The sequence below is a fragment of the Cyprinodon tularosa genome, unplaced genomic scaffold (assembly GCF_016077235.1).
Source record: "Cyprinodon tularosa strain WSP-4 unplaced genomic scaffold, ASM1607723v1 ctg666, whole genome shotgun sequence".
In the NCBI taxonomy this organism is placed as follows: Eukaryota; Metazoa; Chordata; class Actinopteri; order Cyprinodontiformes; family Cyprinodontidae; genus Cyprinodon; species Cyprinodon tularosa.
The window spans coordinates 34,053-55,604 of record NW_024039414.1 but is presented as its reverse complement, the minus strand read 5'-3'; the positions used below and the strand labels follow the sequence as shown (position 1 = coordinate 55,604).

General features: G+C 36.2%; 1 protein-coding gene across 2 annotated transcripts; it reads left to right on the top strand.

The window, feature by feature from the left end:
* Nucleotides 1-1,513: 1,513 nt before the first annotated feature.
* Nucleotides 1,514-20,475, top strand: LOC119771366 (protein NLRC3-like). 2 transcript variants are annotated; one of them, XM_038267245.1, is made up of 9 exons: nt 1,514-1,580; nt 10,742-10,817; nt 10,974-11,078; nt 12,321-12,514; nt 13,748-15,533; nt 15,870-16,043; nt 17,771-17,944; nt 18,028-18,074; nt 18,181-20,475. In XM_038267245.1, exons 2-9 carry the CDS (start codon nt 10,750-10,752, stop codon nt 18,711-18,713), a joined length of 3,081 nt encoding a protein of 1,026 aa, XP_038123173.1. In that variant the 5' UTR covers nt 1,514-1,580; nt 10,742-10,749; the 3' UTR covers nt 18,714-20,475. The 2 variants fall into 2 exon arrangements, with proteins under 2 accessions (XP_038123173.1, XP_038123172.1); XM_038267244.1 differs by lacking the exon at nt 1,514-1,580 and adding an exon at nt 11,274-11,464 and having other exon boundaries at nt 10,804-10,817.
* Nucleotides 20,476-21,552: the final 1,077 nt, after the last annotated feature.

Genomic DNA, 21,552 nt, shown 5'->3' with positions numbered 1-21,552 from the left:
TCTTCTTTGTGTCATAAGTGAATTCTACCAATGAGCTTTCACAATTGGTGCATTAATCAGTATAGGCAGAAAGCTTGCGCTGGTCACTGAATTAATTTAAGCGATTCACCTTTTTGTCACCGGATTGTGCTGCAGCATAAATTGGCATCTTGAGATAAAAAAGGAGCTGTCAGAGCTGGGTTGGTTATGGAATCATTAAGAGTAACCTGCTGAAGTGAGGTTGCAGGATAATGTTAGAAATTGGTGGAAACTCTCGGTCACGGATTATAATTGATTATGAATGATGCAACTAAGATAAATAAGTACTTATATGTTAAGGGACCGCCTTTAATTACATGTTGCCGAGTTACAGTTCGGCTGAGCCTGAAGGGCTGTGTTGTTGAGGGACTATATTGAGATCTTGTTGTTATTGTCTCCGGAGAAAGAAACAGAGAGCAGGTTGGCTCTGTGTTGATGTTGCTAGACAAAAAGTTGTTAAAAATAGTTAACAATTGCGTGCAAATTAGTTAAATTGGCTGCTTGGGTCTATGAAGATATGATGATGTGCACATGAAACTAGTTGTCATGGCCTTAACAGTATTAATTTTGTATGCTTGAAGAGCTCTGAGATGTGTAATTATGTATGATCAGTGCTGTTTGAAGTGTGTGTGTTTGAAATCTAATCGTACACTAAAAAACAATCTGTTTAAATTCAGACCTCCTTCAAACTGTACTGAATTTCATGGTTTTCTTTATAGCAAAACTATTTTGTAACATTATAATGCATTACGTTCTGGTTCTGAGCACATTATTAGACTTAGAACCAGCATGAGGCAGAATATCTCATATCACATTTAGCAGAGATAGGTTAGGACTTAGAGAGAACATGCTTATCAGTTCTTGCAATTAGAATTAAATAACACTGATATTTAGATAAGTTAATAACAGAGTAAGATTTTGTTGTTTCTTTTCTTTTTCTTTGTTCATTTTAGAAAAATTCGTTTCCAGCTTTGGGAGACAGAACTCACACTGAAATACTTTGCACACTAGCTGATGTTTACTTCAGAAAGACTGAATTAGTATTGTGAAATGTATAAGCACTAACTAATAAGCTAAAAAAATTTCAGAATATGTTACCAATAGCCACAATGTAAATAATTGCAACGGTTACATCCTGAATCCTATGGGATGTTGTCAGAACTTTTATTTTATTGCTACTTTAAATTTTGAACAGTTAAGTTGAAGAACCACCAGCTATGATTTGTAAAGATTCAGCCCAACAGTGGATCTACAGGTTTATTTTATATATCAGAAATCCCTTTTCTTTATTATCACTACATTCTCCGTTAAGGTTGATAAACACAATGTATTAATCGATCAAAGCTTTGAATGGAAAAGATCAAACATTTCCAGACCAGTTTTTATTTAAGTACATAGGCTCAGCCTCAACACTACAGGACAGGACAGATTTTAATTGCATACTCTGCTTTAACAATGTACTAATTACCTTGCTTTAAGTTTCTCTTCACAGATGCTGCTAAACCTGCCTTGAAACCTTTTCTGAAGGAAGACTCATGGTCTGTGCCAAATATCATAGTAAGGTAGGAAAACTATAAATGGATATTACATTTGATGATTATTTAGAGCTCAACTGCTAATACTATGGAAATGTTCCCAAATTTAGTGATTTGAAACAGTCTATAATATTAAGTACTAAATCAGAAGATGGAGACATATGAAAATTATGTGACTATGTTAGAATAGGTCATTATTCAAACTAATTAAATATAACCATTTAAAAAGAACCTCCTAGTGATTATCTAGCCACAAAGTAGCACATAAAAATTAACATGTTTACCCCTTAACTATATGGGATACAACTATTATAGGATGCAAAGGAAGCTGCTAAAAGTAAATACATCAGAAAAACTTAACTTGAAACTGTCTTCAACATAAAATAATTTATAAAGGATGAAATCTACAGAAGCTTTTGCAGGATTTAAAGACAATACATTTCCATAAATTAGAGATTCTATGAATCCTAAAATAATAAAGTAAAAACGTTGTGAAACTAAGACATCGGTATTCAGACTGGTTTCGCAATAATAATTCAGGATGTTTATTGAAGTGGGATTTGCTCTTCCCCAGCGTAAGGACTAGCTATTTACTTAACGATAAGATACAGAAGTAGAGAGTAATGTTTGAAATGTTTTGTACAAATTTTACTTGAATTTTAGCTTAACTCTGATATCCTAAAAGTGAAAGTAACACATATTTGCCACAATATATGAGCAAGTTAAGTTTTTGAGGCAACTAATAACTAATGCTTGAAACAGAACAAAAGCAAAAGATCTGGTTCAAGAAGTGAAGAACCGATTATATTAAGAGACGTAAGAGGTTAGTTATATTTTGGATTATGTTAGATGATTCTACGAGAAGCGTAAAATGAAAACTGTTTACTGCATTAAAGATTAATATAGAAACAGATCAGAATTCAAAATCAGATGACAAAAAACTTGAAACACCAACACTTCTAGCTCAGAGCCCGATAAATAAAGTATGTTAATACTTACACAAATATCTTTGTGTTTCGAAAGACGTTTTTTTGTCTGTCTCTCTTTGAATATTATGTAAATGTGAGATTATGTGATCCAAGTGCATAAATGTCCAATAAATTCTAGATCTAGATGTCTTTATAAATGTTCTTATAAAGCACAGAAAGTCAAAATGCAGATTGTCTTTACAAATAATGTAGGATGGCGCTCAACTTGCTTCCAGAGGAAAAGGATTTCTATTTTTTTTTTGCTTATATTCTCCTTTTACTATACTGCTATAATCTTTACTCTTTCTTACTATTCTTGTGCATGAAAATCCTGATTAACAAAATTGGAACAGAAGTCTAACATAATAGGAGACAATATTTTCAGTGTTTTTAAATTCAGGGCAAAGAGCACCAAATTGCCCCTAGATGATGCCTCCACTCTGTGACAAAATGGTTGAGCCTAGGTACGCTATGGAGTCTGAGAAGAACGCCTGAGAGTCGAGAGTGGTTTGACCATATTATTTATTGTCTTTTCTTTTATAATTTATTTCCCATGTGAGTGGAACCTGTTTAAGGGTTGCGTTGTAAATTCAAATTATTATTTTACTCATGTTTTTCTTTCCTTGTGTCATTAACATCTAATTGGGTGATTGATGCACTTCGAGTAAAAAAGGACCCAGGAACTCTGTGATGAAAAGGACCTTACAGAGAAATAGAAAAGGTGATGAAGTTTGATTTTATTTATCTCACACTCAGCTGTTAACAAATATTTAAAATACAAGATTTCTGAAATAATTGTGGAGCGATTTGAAGCTGTAATACCAATTGTGCAGTAGGATTGGACCGCCATTTTCTTTGAGTAAAGTTTTCTACTGTTTTTGTTATCTTAGGAAGGTAAGATGATTGTAATTTCTTTCATGTTTCTTTGAACAGGTAAGATGATTCAACAAAAGATAGACTATTTTATTTGTTGTTTTGGCCTGAGGTCCGATCTGAAGTCCTACAATTGTGTTACATGTTTTATTTCATCATTATCAGAAAGCTTAATTCTCTGAGGTTTGAGTTTTCCAGATTATTGAAAGGTTATTTGGAAATATTAATAATTGCAGATCAGAGAGAACGTAAACCAAGAGACAATGGGACATTACTGTGACAATCAAAAATTGTATTATTTTAATTTGAACCTTGAATACAAAAACTGGACTCATGAAAAAACAAGTGAAGATGTGATACATCTCTAGATTTGGTTTCAAGATACTCTCAGGATCACAACTGACAGGGAGATTTAAGGACACTGGGACAAGGACTGCCCTCACTTTGGATCCACATAAGCCATGGACACAAGAAGAATATGCGAGGCCCAGGGGACCAGGACAACATAGGAGCAGACTGACTGAACTCAAATAATAAGGGAGGTACATCAAAGAGTAATGAAAGGACAAGAGGACCAGCAAACACTAGCTACACGTCGAAGGAATGCAACTCTGAGGAGCGACCGAGAGGACCAGATGTGGTCAAAGCATCACAGGGGGGAATGGGATCCTTCTCTACTTGAATTAGATAAGTCAAACACTACATACTCCAATGGAAGGATTGGAATAATATCAATATTATTGTCTATGATTAGCTGGTATTTGCTGATAAGAACAGTAATTGTGGTTTTTCCGTCTTACTCATTTTGAGGGGATGGATTGTAAAGACCTGTGACACCAGGCATAAGACTGCAAAGCTTCAACTCTCGCCTGCAAAATACTGAAGGCAGGAACATCTGCTCCTTGGTTCATGCCTTTTAAAAGCAAAGGACAGAGCCCTGAAGTGAAAAAACGATATATTTTTTTCAACAGGAAAGAAGACAACACAAGTATTGATTATTCTTGTATGCAGCTAATATAATCCTGATGATTGTAACATGCCATTAATTTGCATAATAACCTGTATTACTATCTTATTATTTCACATTGTAAACCATCCATAGCTGGCTGTTTAGAGGACTACTGACTGACTGACTTATGATTAACTTTTATTACTAATCATGACACTCAGTAACGGTTAGTTAATGGTTTCATTTAAAGGTTATATCTCCCAACTTACATCGATATCAGGCTGTGTCGATAACATTAAAATTTTGTTTTACATTTAAACTTAACACACACGTAAGTGCACTTAGTCGCGTAGTATTCACATCACCATGTAACATCACAAAGTATTTCATTTGCAATGAGCTACTAGCCTCGTGAGACCATCCTGATCTTGCGAACTTTCAAGGTTTCACTCGCTAATCAGTCTGGAGACTCTCCGTTGGAGCCGTTCACCAAACGAACGTCCAATCAGCGTTGGCTTTGAGGCGGGTTGAGGTATGACGCAACGAGAAGCGCGACGGTTCAGTCTAAAGAACATGGCGGCTTCAACCGATGAAACTAGCGTTAGCGTGGCTATCGAACAAGTTTTATCGGAATTACAGAGAATTTCTTCACTGAAAGAAGAGCAAAGCACTGCTCTGGAGGCTTTTCTCAGAGGAAAATATGTTTTTGCTCTTCTCCCGACTGGTTTCGGCAAGAGTTTGATCTATCAATTGGCTCCTCTTCGTCGTCCCTCTGTTACGTCATATGCTTCGTTGATCTGATTGGTTTATTTGGCCCGTCTATCACCAACATAGGCCAATTAGCTAACCAGTATTTTCGCCCCTTCCAAAAATTACTTCTACAGAAGGTTTCCAGATGGATATGCGGAGCAAATCCATCTAAGCTACAGGGGGAATGTAGAATATTCTGGCTGGCTCGCCAAATATAGAAGCAGCTGTACTGCCTTATATATCCTTATTCGTGGCCTTATAATCTTAGCAGTACATGCTGAAGGTCAAGTATGAGTCTTAGCCTCATAAACAGCTGTCCTCTGTATCAGAAGATTCAGAGAGAGGATTAATATAATAAAAATAAAATTAGTTTCCTTCTTATGTCTTCAAGGAAATCGGGAATGTATTTCTTTTAAATAAGCAGAGGTGTCAAGCAACGAAATACAAATACTTCGTTACTGTACTTAAGTACACTTTTTAGGTATCAATACTTTACTCCATTACTTATTTTCCTCCTACTTTTGACTTCTACTCATTACATTTTCACACAAGTATCTGTACTTTTTATTCCTTACATTTTTAAAACAAACGTTACTCGTTACTCTTGGTTTTGGTTTAATGCAGAGGTCCAAATTAGCGGACCGTGGTCCTGTGTTATGCTGAAAAGTGCCTCCCTGCTGACATATGCATGCCCAGTAAGGGTGTTATGAACAACATTAAATCCAAAGATTTTGTTCGAGGTACGGCTGATTTAATTGTTGTAGTCTCTTGTTATTCACACATAACAATAAACGGTGATAGCCGACGTAAGGTTTGAAACTGCAAAGCTTTGTCTTAAGCGGAAAATCAAAGACGCATCACAACTTTCACAGACCAGTGTGATGCATTCACGAGCGTCAGATAGCTATGGTGCATTCAGGAGCATAGGACATTTCGACACTTACAAGAAAAGAGACAAAAACAGAGCAGAACTTTACTCATACAATAATGTATTCAGAAACATTGTGGGCTTTCTTACAATACTGAATTATCTATAATTGTATTTCTGTTATTTTTTGATTATGCACATCTGCTAGCTTTTTATTCAAAAAATCTATAATATTACAGCAGCAAATTATCAACGTTTTTCAAAAGCCTGTTTAAAAGCTCCAAATGAGGCTTCAGATCATACGGTGACAATTGCGCTGTCATTGTTTTACAGGGCAGAATTAGCATTTGCTAATCCTTGTCCTTTAACTACTGATGGATGAACAGGAATAAAGTGTCAACTCCTCTAAGATAGCACGGGATGCAATTTTTGGCAATTTCTATTATTTTATTTTATTTTTTTTTCAAAATTCAATGTGTAACATGAATGCATAAAACCTAATTTTATTTCACTGTTAAATTATGTTTGAAGTAACAGATCATTAAAAGTGTCTCAGGACCTTTACTGGTTGTTGATTTTCTTTATTCGTACCCCACTGATTTTTAATTGGTTAACCCAGGTTTAATGTTTATAAATATTCATTTCACGTCATGTGCGCCATCCAATGCAGATCATTGGCTCCACCCACATCTAGTGAAAACTAGTGTAATTAGATGAGTCATATAACGCAGGTTAGCTATAGTTAGCTAAAGGAAATCATCAGAAGCAAGCAGGTGTTCTTCAAACTGTAAACGTGAATTGTCTATGCCATGCTACAATGTTGGATTCAGAAAAAGATGTTGAAATGTCTGAAAGGTCGGACATAGGCGAGAGCGTATCGGGAGACGGAGACGGAGACCAACAAGACCTCCCTCATCCTTGGCCCTATCTCAAAGAATTTTTAGAAATAGTCGAAAAATTGAGCTTTTAGTTCATATAGCGACATCTAGCTGTTTTTTTAAAGGTTACTTTATACTTTTATAATTTAAGTAGTTTTTGGTGCACATACTTTTTCACTTTTACTTAAGTAAAGAGGTCAAGTTGATACTTCAACTTTTACCAGAGTGTTTTTAAACTGCAGTATCTATACTTCTACTTAAGTAGCAAATGTGGGTACTTTTGACACCACTGTAAATAAGCATATAAAGAAATATATAATTGTCTGCTACTGTGTGAGGAAAAGGTGCATTAATTAAAGCAGGTTTAATATTTATTGAAAAGTTTTTCTTAATACATTTTACTCTGTTAACCTAATAGGCACAGAATAAAAAATGTATGACCACTGAGAAAGATTTATGTTGCCTCTGTTACTCTGTTAGCCTGCTGTTTCTCAGCTCAGGTCTCTAATAACTGGGGATCAGGGAGCATATCTCTAAAGGATCAATGGAAGAGACTTTCCTCTATCAGTACAACTTTCAGGATGAGTCGCCTAAATGAACATAATTTGCATCTGCAGCTCCATAAAGCCCAGGAGGAAACATCTGTTGGTTGTGTTTCCATTGTGTTCCTTTTAATTCACTATTTACTTTATAACTTTAGGTAATCCAAACTGTTGAAATGGACAACCAGTTCCTGTTTAATACTAGTTAAAAATTACCAGATTTTTTTTTAAAGGATCCTTTGTAAATAGAATTAAAGTCTTTAGTCTGAGAGCAAAGAAAAAGTCTGACTTTAATGGTCTGTTGATAAACCCAACTACACCTGCTTATCTGGTTTTTGTTCAAACAAAGGATTAGGTTTTTAATCAAATTCAAACTGACATGGCATAAAAGATTAAATCATTTCTCAGGTTACCCTTTATTATTTTCACAGTCCAAGATGAATAGAAGTAAAGAAAATGCTTGTAGTTTAAAAGAACTGCCTGGAAGACAGGAAAGTTTTCCCTGTTTTAGATATTTACACTGATCCGTAGAAATGGGGCCAAAAAAAGTTGCATCTGTTCCGGTTTGACCCCACCCACATCTGCCATCTGCTCTACTTAGTAAAGACTGTGTTTGTGTGGTCGCCATATATCAGGCTGAACCAGTTTTTTTGCTCATTCAACAAAGTTGCAGCATGCAGTAACCTCGTGGCTCATGGAGGGATGATCACCAACGGACCTGAGGCTGATATGAATTATTTTTTATTAAAGGAAATGAAAGGAAGAAGCAGCTAAAACATATTTTAACCATGTAAGTATGTTTTGAACAGTTCATCTTATTTTTTCTTACTTTGTATCCTTTCTATTGTCGTTTTTTTCATTGATTGGATTTTTTCTTTGTTGTTCACAAGTAATGAAACTGCTCCTAAATTGGTGTCGATCATCAACATATTAAAATTTTATCTCAAAGAGAGCCTTTTTTTTTTGATACATGAAAACATTTTTGCTGCGTTAAGTCAGTGGCTTGGTCTAAACTTACGGAGCCCCTAAAGGGACATGGAGGGAAAAAAGGACTTTTGCGGGATCCTGCAATACTTTTGCAAGATCCCGCAATAGTTTTGCGAGATCTTGAAAAAGTATTGCGGGATCTCGCAAAAGTTAATTTTTTGCGAGATCTAGCAATACTTTTGCAAGATCCTGCAATACTTTTGCAAGATCCCGCAATACTTTTGCGAGATCTCGCAATGCTTTTGCAAGATCCTGCAATACTTTTGCAAGATCCCGCGTTACTTTCGCAAGATCTCGCAATACTTTTGCGAGATGTCGCAAAAGTATTGCTGGATCTTGCAAAAGTTTATTTTTTCCCTCCATGTCCCTTTAGGGGCTCCGTATAAATTAAATAAAGTTAATTGTAAGAAATGAAACAATAGATTGATAAAGTTTTGTTTTTGAATTTCAATGTATTTGTATAAATGCCTGTCAAGATCCTGCAATACTTTTGCAAGATCCCGCAATAGTTTTGCGAGATTTTGAAAAAGTATTGCGGGATCTCGCAAAAGTTAATTTTTTGCGAGATCTAGCAATACTTTTGCAAGATCCTGCAATACTTTTGCAAGATCCCGCAATACTTTTGCGAGATCTCGCAATGCTTTTGCAAGATCCTGCAATACTTTTGTGAGATCCCACAATACTTTTGCAAGATCCCGCAATAGTTTTGCGAGATGTCGCAAAAGTATTGCTGGATCTTGCAAAAGTTTATTTTTTCCCTCCATGTCCCTTTAGGGGCTCCGTATAAATTAAATAAAGTTAATTGTAAGAAATGAAACAATAGATTGATAAAGTTTTGTTTCTGAATTTCAATGTATTTGTATAAATGCCTGTCTTGCAAACTGACATTTATTTGATTAAAAATACAAAGATAGAAAATAAATAACAGTGTTTCATGTCACTACCCTTCTGTTTAAACTGCATTTTTTTAAAGACTGATTTTAGTTGATAGCCCTTTGTTATGCAGCTCCAATCTGACATTAATGCATTGTGTTTAACTGATCATCCTTCAGATGCATAACTAATATTCACTTATGATAAAATGTGTTTAGTGGACAGAATTTGAAAGTTGGATGCAGTATGAAAGGACAATAAAACAATAGTGAAAGTACCTTTTTACACATTTTACAGATTTTGCCAACAATTAAAAAGCTATTTTCAAGACTGTGATCCTGTGCTAAAGACCCAAGAGTATAACCATGTGCATTTTATTTTAACAATTCAAGCGGACCCAGTGGCTGGACAATAACTCAGTAAGGCTGTAAGCAAAACTAAATTTCACCTTGGACCTGTTTTAAAGAAGGAAAGCAAAATGAGTTCAGATATCTCAATAATATTTTTCAAATTAATTTCAAATTGAACTAGGGTTAACATCCTATCTGATTGATTTTTTTCTGGCTGCTTTTTCCAGTTTACACTCTAAATTATTTTGAGATCCTTAGATGAGGGTCATTTTTATTAAATAAATAAAATTGAGATTTCCAAACAGTGAACAAATGTTTTATATCATATCCCCAGAAATACCTGAATTAAGAATTAGCCGCAAGCTGAAAAAAATAAATCCCAATTGTTTTTCTATTGTTAAATTATCATCAACAGAACAACACAAGGCCATATTATCATCAAGACTATTTAACAATACCACTGGTGAGTAACTGCTAATATTTATTTTTTTTACTGTCCAGTCCTCTATATAAATCAACTATATGCTTCTAATAGCAGTTGATAATCCAATCTATTATCACACTCCTCCCCCAGCACTAACGCTTCAGGGTCACAAGGAGCTTAATGTAGATTTCTTTGGACAAGAAAGGTATACCATGGTCCAATCTTTCCCTGTACTATTGTTGAGTAAAAGTTCTCAGTTTTACTTCCTTTATATATAAAAAGGAAGCAGATGGCTTAACAGACGGTATATGTGGCAATGACACTGATTTTAAAGGTTCCCTTAATAAAAAAGCAGAACAACAGCTAACAGAAAGGAAACAACTATTCAAAATTCAATAATCTTACATTTTTGTAATGACACACAACTTAAAAAAACAAAATATAATGACGTATGATTTAAAATTTACTTTTTAATACAATTCCAATTCTGTAACAGAATGAGAAAGATATTTAAGATTGAGACACAACTAACCAGGTGTAAGGCTCTACTGCAGTGTAGCAGAGTCTGTGCACTGCAGTGCACATACACAGACAGGCACAATTATAATTCATATTATCAAAGCTTTACTACAGCAATCCTTTACAACATGTATTTCTTTCCAAACCTGCATTAAAATACGGTTCCAAACAAAAGACAAACATATAGTTTTCCTTGTGTCTCTGCAGCATCAACAATGTCTGACAAGAAGAGGCGAAAGACGTCTGCAACAGAGAGCACGGCCTCTGATGAGTCAACAGTTTGGTAATAATTGATTAATGTGCTTTACCATGCCAGCAGGTATTTTTCTAGAACAGATTTAGAGTTGTCATGTGTGTTTAGCAAGAATTTTATGATTCTGCTCCTGTTGCATAATTTTAATCTGTGTGTGAATAATATGAAAATAAAATCTGTTTCTAGTCCTCAGAAGGATGCTGAGAGCTCAACGAGCCCAAGCTGTGTCTCTCTTAAGAGCGCCACTTCCATGTTTTTGCCATTTGACTTCAGGGAAGGCAGGTTAAAAAGGTAAGTAAAAGCTAATAGAGAAAAGAAGTCTAAAATTGAAATTGCTGATTAAAAGAAAACTGAAATAAGGACCATGATAAAAGTACCAAGAAAAATGTCACGTTAGTGTAACAGGGAAACAATGAAATTAACTACCGTAGTTAAGAAACTTGTCAGTGTGTGCTAAATAGCATAGTTTTTACTTCCAACTCTTAGGGTGCATTAACACTGAGCGCAAGGTCCTTGGCAAGGACAGTGGATTTACATGGCATCCCAATGCAAACTACAGGGGCAAGAGCAGCCACAGGGCCAACAGTGACATCGATACGATGAGAGGATTCCCCAATCCGCTCTCTCTTCGTGGTACCGCTGCTTGACAACATCACAGTGCCATCAATCAGCATGCGGTGAGAGCTGAGCAGTAACCACTGAAGTTGAAAATATGAATTTTAGGGGGAATTTGCGAAAGCAGGTTTAGTTTTTTAGGGGGTTGCTTGTGCAGATATGTGCAGTTAAGGCTTTAGATTTTACTGCTTTAGTTTTAAAATAATTGTTTTTAATTTAGGCAAAAGACGTCACTTTCTGACAGGAATGCTCCAAGACAAACCCAAGACAAAGAGGAAAATTTTTAAATGTCCTTTTTTATTGACATGTAAAATCTAATAGTTCAGGAAAGTTTGTGAAAAAACAATAAATCCTTTCTGTATGTTATCATATCTATGTATTCAACTTTAGGAAAACAAGTGATTAAAAAATACACATGTGCAAGATACAATTTATACTCCTCTGCTACACAATGGTGCAAAGGTGATGAAGATTTTTGACTTTTCTTTAAGAAAGAATACTTAGGTGTTACAGAAACATGTTTTCAATTCTTGGATTTTAAGATTATTAAAGATTATTTTAAATGCATAAGTCTGTCATGTATGACTCTTTTTTAATTTAAACCAGGGGACTAAAGAAACAAGGGCAAACAGGAGGTTTGGAGATAATTATGAACCCCACCATAGAATAGTAAAAATAGTGCTTATTTTGGTTTAGAATATAATTTTACTTTGTAAAAATGCACGACACAGTCAAAAAAGAAAAAAAGGTAATATTTAAACATTATTTAACTAAAGCACAGATTTAAGTAAAGGAAATGCTGATTAATGATATAAGCATTTTGTTTTACATTTTCAATCATAACTACAATAATAACTTAAAAGTAATATAAATCTTCTACTGATCTGGCCATTCCTGCTTTTTTTTTTTTTTTTACAGTGAGAAACCCAGGGAAGAGCTTACAGGCTGTGCATTATCTAAAGATCCACTAACAGATTCAGCGAACTCTATGTGTGGACACCTGTCATGTGGGCATTGTGGCACTTTGGTATTGGAACAGGTTGAATCACCAAAAGGTTCCTCCTGCTTGAAGTCTGGTGAGAAATTATCAAAAGACACAGATAAAGACACAGGTAAGTTTAAAAAGCCAATTACAGACTTATATTAGAATTCATTGGATGTTTTACTGTATAAGCAATACCAAACAAAAATATTCAAAGTTTTTTTTTTTATAGGCAGAAAGCACACAGGCCCAGTTTAATACTTTTATCAGTAATGTGTATATGTTTTAGATTTGTGATTAATGAAACTCTAATACATTTGTTTAATTTTGAAATGACTTAAAAAAACTAAAAAAACTGTTTGTTGAGATAATTCATACATCTGCAACACCCACAGACCAAGATCAGAGTCAAAAATGGTCTTGCAATATAAAATACTTGGAGTTATATTTACACAGAGCATGAGTCAGGCTTTGATACTGTTGTAGTAGCCAAGTTCTGAGGGTATTTGCTTGCTTCTTGTCCTTCTCCGATTTTCATTAAGTTGTTGTCATCTGATATTATCACATGGAAATTCATAACTTGGTGCTGTCTGATAATATATCCATGAATATTATTTATTTAATGCTGAATAGTGATCCTAATGATTACTTCATTTCTTTCACTTAATGTGTATCCTTAAGCGGGCTTTGGGCTTAGTTGAAAGTTCATTGCTTTCCTGAAACGGTTGTATTTTAGTCATTCCAAAAAAAAAAAAGTAAAAAAAAAAAAACCCAAACCACTGGACTTTGTTTTCCAAGTTTGAGGATGTTTCGCTTCCCATCCAGGAAGCTTTTCTAATTGAACCTACACAGAGGGGGTGGACTCAGGTTTCAGCTCTCAAAAACCTACGACACAGCGATGGAGTTGATTCCTTCCAGCCATCATAATCCTCATTGCCATGCAGAGAACTAAGACATCTCGCCTGGTCAGCCAGGCAAAAAATGCCGCTAACGACTCCCCCCTTTTCAGAGGCACAGGCCAGTATGGGGTATTGCAGGCTAACAAAGACCTCAACGACTCCTCATTCATAAGGGGCGGACCTGTTCTTCAAATTCAATTTGCATGTTTTCTAAGCTATATCAAGGCTTTGTTTTTGGTCTACGCTTATAACTCAGCGCTAATCCAGACATTTTGAATCGAAAAAGCTTCCTGGATGGGAGGCAAAACATCTTTAAACTTGGGGGGAAAAAAGTCCTGTGGATATTTTTTTTTTTTTTTTTTGGAATGGCTACGACCTGGATGACTGGAAATATTCACCAGCGGCTGTATTTTAGGACATTTTTTCCTTTGTTTAAAACTCATGTGATCTGCATTTGATTTCAGGAAACAATGTCATTTTGGAAGCAAAGAGAAATCTCCAAAATGCATTGAAAAATAAATTCACATTAACATCAGAAGGCAACGGTGATCAACGCAATCCCCTTAAAAGCATCTACACAACACTGTTCATCACCACAGGAGAGAATGATATACAAAATGAAGAACATGAATACAAACGGCTCAAACATGCTCGGAGAGAACAACCTTCATCTGATTGTTTAGTCAATCTTAATGAGATCTTCAAACTGATGCCTGAACAACAGAAACCCCACAGAACAGTCCTTACAAAGGGAGTTGCTGGTATTGGAAAATCATTTGCAGTCCAAAAGTTTATCCTTGACTGGGCTGAAGGGGAAGCAAACCAAGAGACTGATTTTATTCTCTGCCTTGCCTTCAGAGAATTGAACTTGATTACAGGAGAAAAAAGCCTCCATGAGCTGCTGACTGAGTCTCACCCAGAACTGCAACCATTAAAAGATCATCAAGAATATGCCAAAGCAAAGGTTATAGTGATCCTCGATGGTCTAGATGAGATCAAACACCAGCTGGACTTTGGTTCCTCAACCAAAGTTACCTCTCTAAAGGATGTCACATCTGTAGGTAACCTTCTTGTAAACCTCATCAAGGGTAACCTCCTTCCTGATGCAAACATCTGGATAACTTCCCGTCCAGCAGCAGCCAGTCAGATCCCTGCAGAATACATTGACATGGTGACAGAGATAAGAGGATTCACTGATGCTCAGAAAGGTGAATATTTTCAAAGGAGATTTAGGGATAATTCTGTTGCTAACAGAATAACATCATATATTCAGTCGTCACAAAACCTTGACAACATGTGCCAGATCCCAGTATTCTGTTGGATTACCGCTGTCTTATTTGAAGAAGTCTTTGGCAAAAATGAAGAAACACAAGTTCCCCAAACTCTGACAGAGTTGATGTCACATTTTGTGTTTGCACAGACAAAACGTAGAAGCAGAAAATATGATCAGAACCCAGAGAAAAACAGAGAGAAGCTCCTAAAGACTCATAGAGAGTTCCTTCTGAAACTTGGAAAGCTTGCATTTGTCCAGCTTTTAGAAAACAAACTCATCTTCTACGAGGAAGACCTGGAAGACTGTGGCATTGACGTTGCAGAAGCATCGATCTACTCCGGTTTATGCAACACTGTTCTCCGGGAAGAGGAAGTCTTCTCCCAGAGAAAGGTCTTTTTCTTTGTCCATCTTACTCTTCAAGAGTTCTTTGCCGCTCTACATGTCTATGAGTGTTTGAAAAACAAGAAAAACAATGAACTTAAGGATTTCCTTTCTATAGAAGAAAAAGACCCATCTGTACTTGATTTATTGAAGATGACCGTTGTCAAAGTTCTGGAGAAGAGGAACGGCCACTTAGACTTTTTCCTGCGATTTCTTCTTGGCCTAATGGTTGAACCCAACCAGATATTCCTCCAGGGTCTGTTGACTCCACTTGACCAATGGGATGACATTGACAAGAAAATCCTAACTTACCTGAGATCTATTCGAAGAAAAACTCTCTCTCCAGACAGCTGTATCAACATCTTCCAGACCATGATTGAAATGAGAGATCACAGGGTCAAAGATGAGATTCAGGAATATCTTCAACTTTCTGACCATTCAGACATGGAACTGGCTCCTTTGCACTGCTCCGCTTTGGCCTACATGCTTCAGGTGTCCAAGAATGATCTGGAATTACTAGATCTAAAGAGCTACAAAGCATCAGATGATGGTAGAAGGAGATTGATACCAGCTGTGACGAGCAGCAAAAAAGCAGTGTAAGCCCATCTCTTGTCTTAATGTTGTTTACAATATTCCTCAAATGTCAGTGGGTATGATTCTGGGTTTGTTGAAAATTTGCTCAACACTGAGCCTCAGGGACTCAAGTCCTACATTTTTAGACATTTCTTTGATTCAGCAAGTCTGATCCAAATGCATACTATCTACTACTGAGAAAGTTTTTAACAAACCATTTAATTAAGCCTTGAGATGAGAAACCAAAGTGGTTCTCAAGTAAAATAACATGTCTTATTTCTCCCATGTAACCTTAAGATACACTGAGATATTAGCAGTATCAATACTGATACTAATCATCTTGTAACACCTTTCCTCAGGCTTGCAAATTGCAAAGTTACGGCCCATTGGATGGAACACCTGGCCAATGCTCTTAGCTTCTCCTACTCAGCTCTGCGTGATCTCGACTTGAGCAACAATGACCTGAGGGATTCAGGAGTGGAGCAGCTTTGTCATGGGCTCTCCAGTAAGTCCTGCAAACTGGAGATACTAAGGTAACAAATGTAAAGTGAAATGATAATGTTTTACTTGAACTATTTAGATCTTGAATATCACACGTTAAAAACAGAGTGCCAAGAACCAATGGTGTTCACCTTATTTTCATACTTAACAGTCCGTCTCCATATCCTGATCAATAGCACAGCTGTTTTCAGACACAGTGCAAGAAAAAAAGAGCTCTGCACAGATATGGCGAGAACAAGCAGCAAAAAGAAAAGAAAACATCAAAAAACGTTATTTTATTACCCCAGATTAGGGGGTATTTAGAAAGCAGGATCCTATCACAGAACCAGGCTGGTATTCGCTGAACTCCTGCAAATGAACTGTTCTTTCACAAATGTTTGTAGAAACAGTCTACATATCTAGGCGTTTGATTTTATAGACATGTTGCCATAGAAGTGACTGAAACACCCGATCTTAAGTCATTTAGACAATGACTATTGGCAATATATTGTATCTGTTGACTTCCTGCATTGTGGTAAAGAGGTCACCCCATCTTCTCTCAGTCAAAGATGTTTGAGAACACCTTTGTGTTTGATTCCAGTCCAAACCAGACCAGTATGTTGACAGCCACTTTCTGAAGCAGAAGGATAGAGAAAATAAACCAATCAAGTTAAAACTGGTATCCATGCCAACAGAATATCCGTACTCAGCTTACCCTGAATCCTCAGTGTGCCTATACTGCAGAGTGTCATGATTTTATCTAGAGCTCTGACCCAAATGCAGAAGACCAAACAGAGAGACCAGGGAAAAGTTTAACAGGTTTTATTTAGAGCAAGTAGAGAGGAGTCCAGTGCTGCTCTGAACACTGTCGAACGGGGACTGAAAAGTGAAGGGGAAGATTCTGCGGTTAGTTCAGGCTCAGTGGGAAATTTGTGTTTCTTGATGAAGAAGGGAATTAAGGCAGCAGGACTCACGTTTCCAGGAAAAGTTGTTGAATCCAGTCGGTGTGGGTTGTTGCAGTGAATGACTTGCTCGTTGGAGGGCGGACAGGGTTTACCCAGATGCGTTTTTTTCCTTGAGGAACGGAGGAGCTGACTGCCACTTAATTTTCCTGTGGTACTTGAACGATACTTGTGAAGATGAATCCCCTGCTCAGAGAGACGCCCAAACAATCCTTGGGGCAAAAGTTGATCCAAACCACAAGCTCGATTCCTCAGCTCAGTTTGGAGCTCAGAGAATCCTTCCAGGGGGGAGAAGGTCCAAAACATCCAGTTTTGCAGGATGACAAAAAAACAGCAAGATTAAAACTCAGGTTGACAAAAACTCAGTTTGACTCAGCAAAACTCAGCTTGGCTAGAGTACCCCAAACTGGCAGACACTCTGGCGTCAAGGTAGTGGCAGCCAGCAGCTTAAGAGTCTTCAGGTAGTGGTCCAAAGAGCTGCAGATGTGCAGGGGGGCCCAATGAGGATGGGGCACCACCTGGTGGAGGAGAAAAGGAAACACAAAAACAACCAACAAAAACTGGATTCCTGACACAGAGTTCACCAACCATTTCATCAGATATTGTAATCTTTGCTCCGCAGACTCTTGAACTTCAATACATGCAGTTTTATTATTTGTATCCCACTTATTTTTGGTGCTTAATTATTTTGTCATTAATTACATGTTGTAAGAAAAAGAATACGTCTTCAAAAGTCTTAAATTACAATGGGACATGTTGGCTGTGTGTATACTCTTCTGAAACCAGACAATATTTTCATCTTCATGCACTTTTTTTAGGCTGTCTGGTTGTTTGGTCACAGAAAATGGCTGCAAACATCTGGTTCTGGCCCTTCGGTCCAACCCCTCCCACCTGATGGAGCTGGACCTGAGCTACAACCATCCAGGAGATTCTGGAGCTAAGCTGCTGTCTGAGCTGAAGGATGATCCACAGTACAAGCTCAGCAAGCTCAAGTAATTATCAGTCAGAAAACACTAGAACTAAAAACTTAAACTGGCTTTAAATCCATTTAATGTGTTACTCTCTACCTTTACAGCCTTCACTATGCTGGGACTCACAGATTAAAGGCTGGCTTTAAAAAATGTATGTAATCTCTGTACAAAAATATATTCTATTATGACCATAATGAACATTCTACTATTTTTATTTCTTCTAAAAGTTTGTGTTTTAATAATATTTTTTTTCCCAGATGCCTGTGAACTCACTTTTAGCTCTGATGCAGCCCACCAGAACCTGGTTCTGTCTGAGGGAAACAGAAAGGTGACTTGGTTGGAGGATGATCCGCCTCATCTTCATCCCATAGAACACTCTGATCGTCGCCAACAGGTGCTTTGTAATCAGGCGCTAACAGGGCGCCATTACTGGGAGGTGGAGGTCTGTGGAACTTTAAGCATTGGGGTCACACATGAGGATGCGTTAAAGAAAGGGAAGATGGGGGATTTCAGGATGGGGCATGATAAGGATTCCTGGTGTTTGGTTTGTTCCTATGATGGTTTCTATGTTTTGCACCACAGCCACAGACTAGACGTGCCTTCCCTTGGATGGCGCACCAGTCGGTTGGGGGTGTATCTTGACTGGCCTAATGGTACTTTGTCTTTCTACAGAGTTTCCTCTGACAGTTTGATCCATCTATATACTTTCAAAGGGGCTTTCAGTGAGCCTCTTTATCCTGCAGTGGAACTTAACATCCTGTCATCCGCCGTATTTTGTCATCTAAATTAAACTAAATGGGCCACTTTACATATGCCTGTGTGTGTTCTCAATTATCAGGGCGATCATTTGAAAAAGATTTGGTTTTTAATTTAGATGTTTACTATTATTTGAAACTGCTTCTCAGTGTTACTGCACCTTGAATTGCTTTTAATCTTAATTTCGAATTACATACTTAGCCTATAAGCCGGAATGAAATGTATCAATACTAATGAAAATTCAGTTTGACTTTTTTTTCTTTTCTTTTCTGAAAGACAACTTAATTATGCGTGGAGTTCAGTGGAGTTGGGTTTATTGGTGGGAGGTGGGCTTGGTTTTTAGGTGTGCAGTGTCGGCAGTGGGGATACATATTAAGGTAGCAGGTGGGTACATGTTTTGGTTTGCTTTTAACATTTTTCTGGTTTTTAAAGTATTGCAAGTAGTTCAGTTTGGATGTAAGTTGGCGCTCATGCAGCTCTGTGGAAAACTATTACATTTAAATTAAATTGAAGCATCTAGAACTGACTCCAGAGGGCCTAAATGGTGACTTTGTTGATGCAGTGGAGCTACAGGCAGCTCCTGAATCATCTGACAGTATTTAAGAGTAATTATTTGAGATCAGCAGATGTAGAGGTTGTATGTTTAACATGTTTAACATGTTTAACAGCAACCAGTTCAACAGAAGCTGCAATATCATTTTTCAGAATTTGGTAATCTACATCTAACATGTTGCAAAATGCAGCAAACATCTCTCCTATATGAAAGCATTAATACACAAAAGCTGCATGTTTGTCAGATTAAATCTATATTTCAACTTAAAGGAGTGCTTCCATTTTCATATATTAAGGTTATTGCTTTTAGCTGTTAAAGATTTTTGAGAAAATGCTTGGTTCAGTTAGATTTAAGTATCTTGTTGGTTTCTGTGTGATTTTTGCTTTACCTTTTGTTTTGTTTTTTTGTTGAATTTAATGGATGAAGCCATACAGCTAAGAAAAAAAAAACTCTCCAGATATTTATCACTAAATTTTAGAAAAACAATTAAGGTCCAAGCAGCTGTTTTTTAATTGTTTAGCACTGAAAATGGCAGCTCTGGATATTTTGGGGATTATGATCACAGTATTTCTATGCAACATGCTTCTGTTAGTGCAAATGATGTCATTTGATCTGAAATTCTCATTATGTGTTTTATTGATGTGAAGCGAATTAGAGCATTTGTACATACGAGTCTCATTAAAGAAATTATAATTTACATTGAAGCTCATCTTACAACTTCTGCAGCATTTCTTCTGACTGATTGTTTTATAAAGCATCTATGAAACAAACAATTATTTGCACAAAACAAAATGGAGACTTATTAACATTATTTTTAGTGAGTTTTTTTTTTTTAATTATAACATTTGTGTCATACAGCATCTCTGTTTTACATCTAACTTCAGGACTGTATTGAAAATTAACAAGTAGGGCAGAAATCAGTCACAGAGGATCAAATGTTATTTTTCTTTGTATGGTTTGTTTTATAATGTAACAAGGTGCTTTTAACACATTTTAATGTGTTTTTTTGTGTTCAAATGTGTTCAAAACCAACTGGTGTTATTTTGTGAAAGATAATTGGTGCTACATCTGATCAAATAATGTCAACCAGTGTGTTTAACTCTGTGGTGCTTAATATTAATGAGCGCTCCTGAAATCAATCGAACCTAAAGGGACGGTTGGGGGTCTTCTTTCAACACATTTGACTCCGTATCATGCATCTTCTCTGACTGCTGTCTGAGTGATAAAAGGCAGCTTTACAGAGGCTCTGAGGTGCTGCTTTGTGTTGATTATTTTCTCCATTGTTGGTTTTTATTTTCTATATAAACATCTGTTAGCATAACCTTGGAGAGGAGGCATTTTTCAGGGAATAAAAGATTGTAAAAGTTATTTTTAAACAGCTTTATTAGTGCTCTGTGTTTTTTTTTTTGGAATCCCATTTGTGTTTTTATAATTTACCATTTGTGTTTTAAAGTTTTGATAATAAATATGAAAAAATAAAATGTATGTTTCATCATTTGATTTTTTTTTTTCATTTTCTTTCATTCTGTAATTTTCTTTTTTAGCATTTTCATGAATAGCATTATAATTTCTGACTTTCATTTGTCATGGATAACAGTTAAATGAAGGCAGAAATCTCCATTGTATTGTATAGGAACATATCCAGTCAATACATATCTATTACCAGCAGGGGGCAGCTCTGAGTAGTTTGGCTTTCTTAGTCTTAATCTGTCACATTTTATTGGGATCAACTGGATCAGCCAGAGGAAAACATTCACACTTGATGTAAATAAAGCATTTTTTAAGATCTTCTGAAAATGTTATTTTGCATTATGAGATATAATTATGGCCTTATTACATTAAAAATGTCTTTTAAAATCAGTAAGGAGACAATAAAAGTAAACAAAAATGCATTGGATTACATGAGTATGGCCTAGAGGCAATCACAGTGCATTGTTGTCTGGAAACAAAATAAAGGTCAAATTAGAGATTTAGCTAAATTGAACACTTGTTTTGGTTTTAAATGCATCAAAAGTTATACTCAATATCTTGCAGTCAGATTAATCAATGATTAAATTAGAATTTGAGATATATATAAAAAAATCTGCTTTAAGACGTCCCCTTTGGTAAATAAACAATAAGGGTAATTATAAGGAAATTATTTGCAAAATGAGCGAAATATAAGTTTTGAAAAAGCTAAATATCTGATTCCTTATGTTTGGGTTATTTCTCCTCTGGAAGACGTTTTATTTATATCACAACAGTACAGTAACTCCATTCTGTTTCCAGGATTTTTTCTCTAATGCTGCTGTTTCTGAAAATTAAAGAGTGATTTTCTTCC

Bases quoted from the DNA above. Each gene is read 5' to 3' on its own strand.
- LOC119771366 (XM_038267245.1), top strand. From the start codon at position 10,750: ATGTCTGACAAGAAGAGGCGAAAGACGTCTGCAACAGAGAGCACGGCC. The intron at 10,818-10,973 runs GTAATAATTGAT...ATCTGTTTCTAG, and splicing joins TCTGATGAGTCAACAGTTTG to TCCTCAGAAGGATGCTGAGA. The intron at 15,534-15,869 runs GTAAGCCCATCT...ACCTTTCCTCAG, and splicing joins ACGAGCAGCAAAAAAGCAGT to GCTTGCAAATTGCAAAGTTA.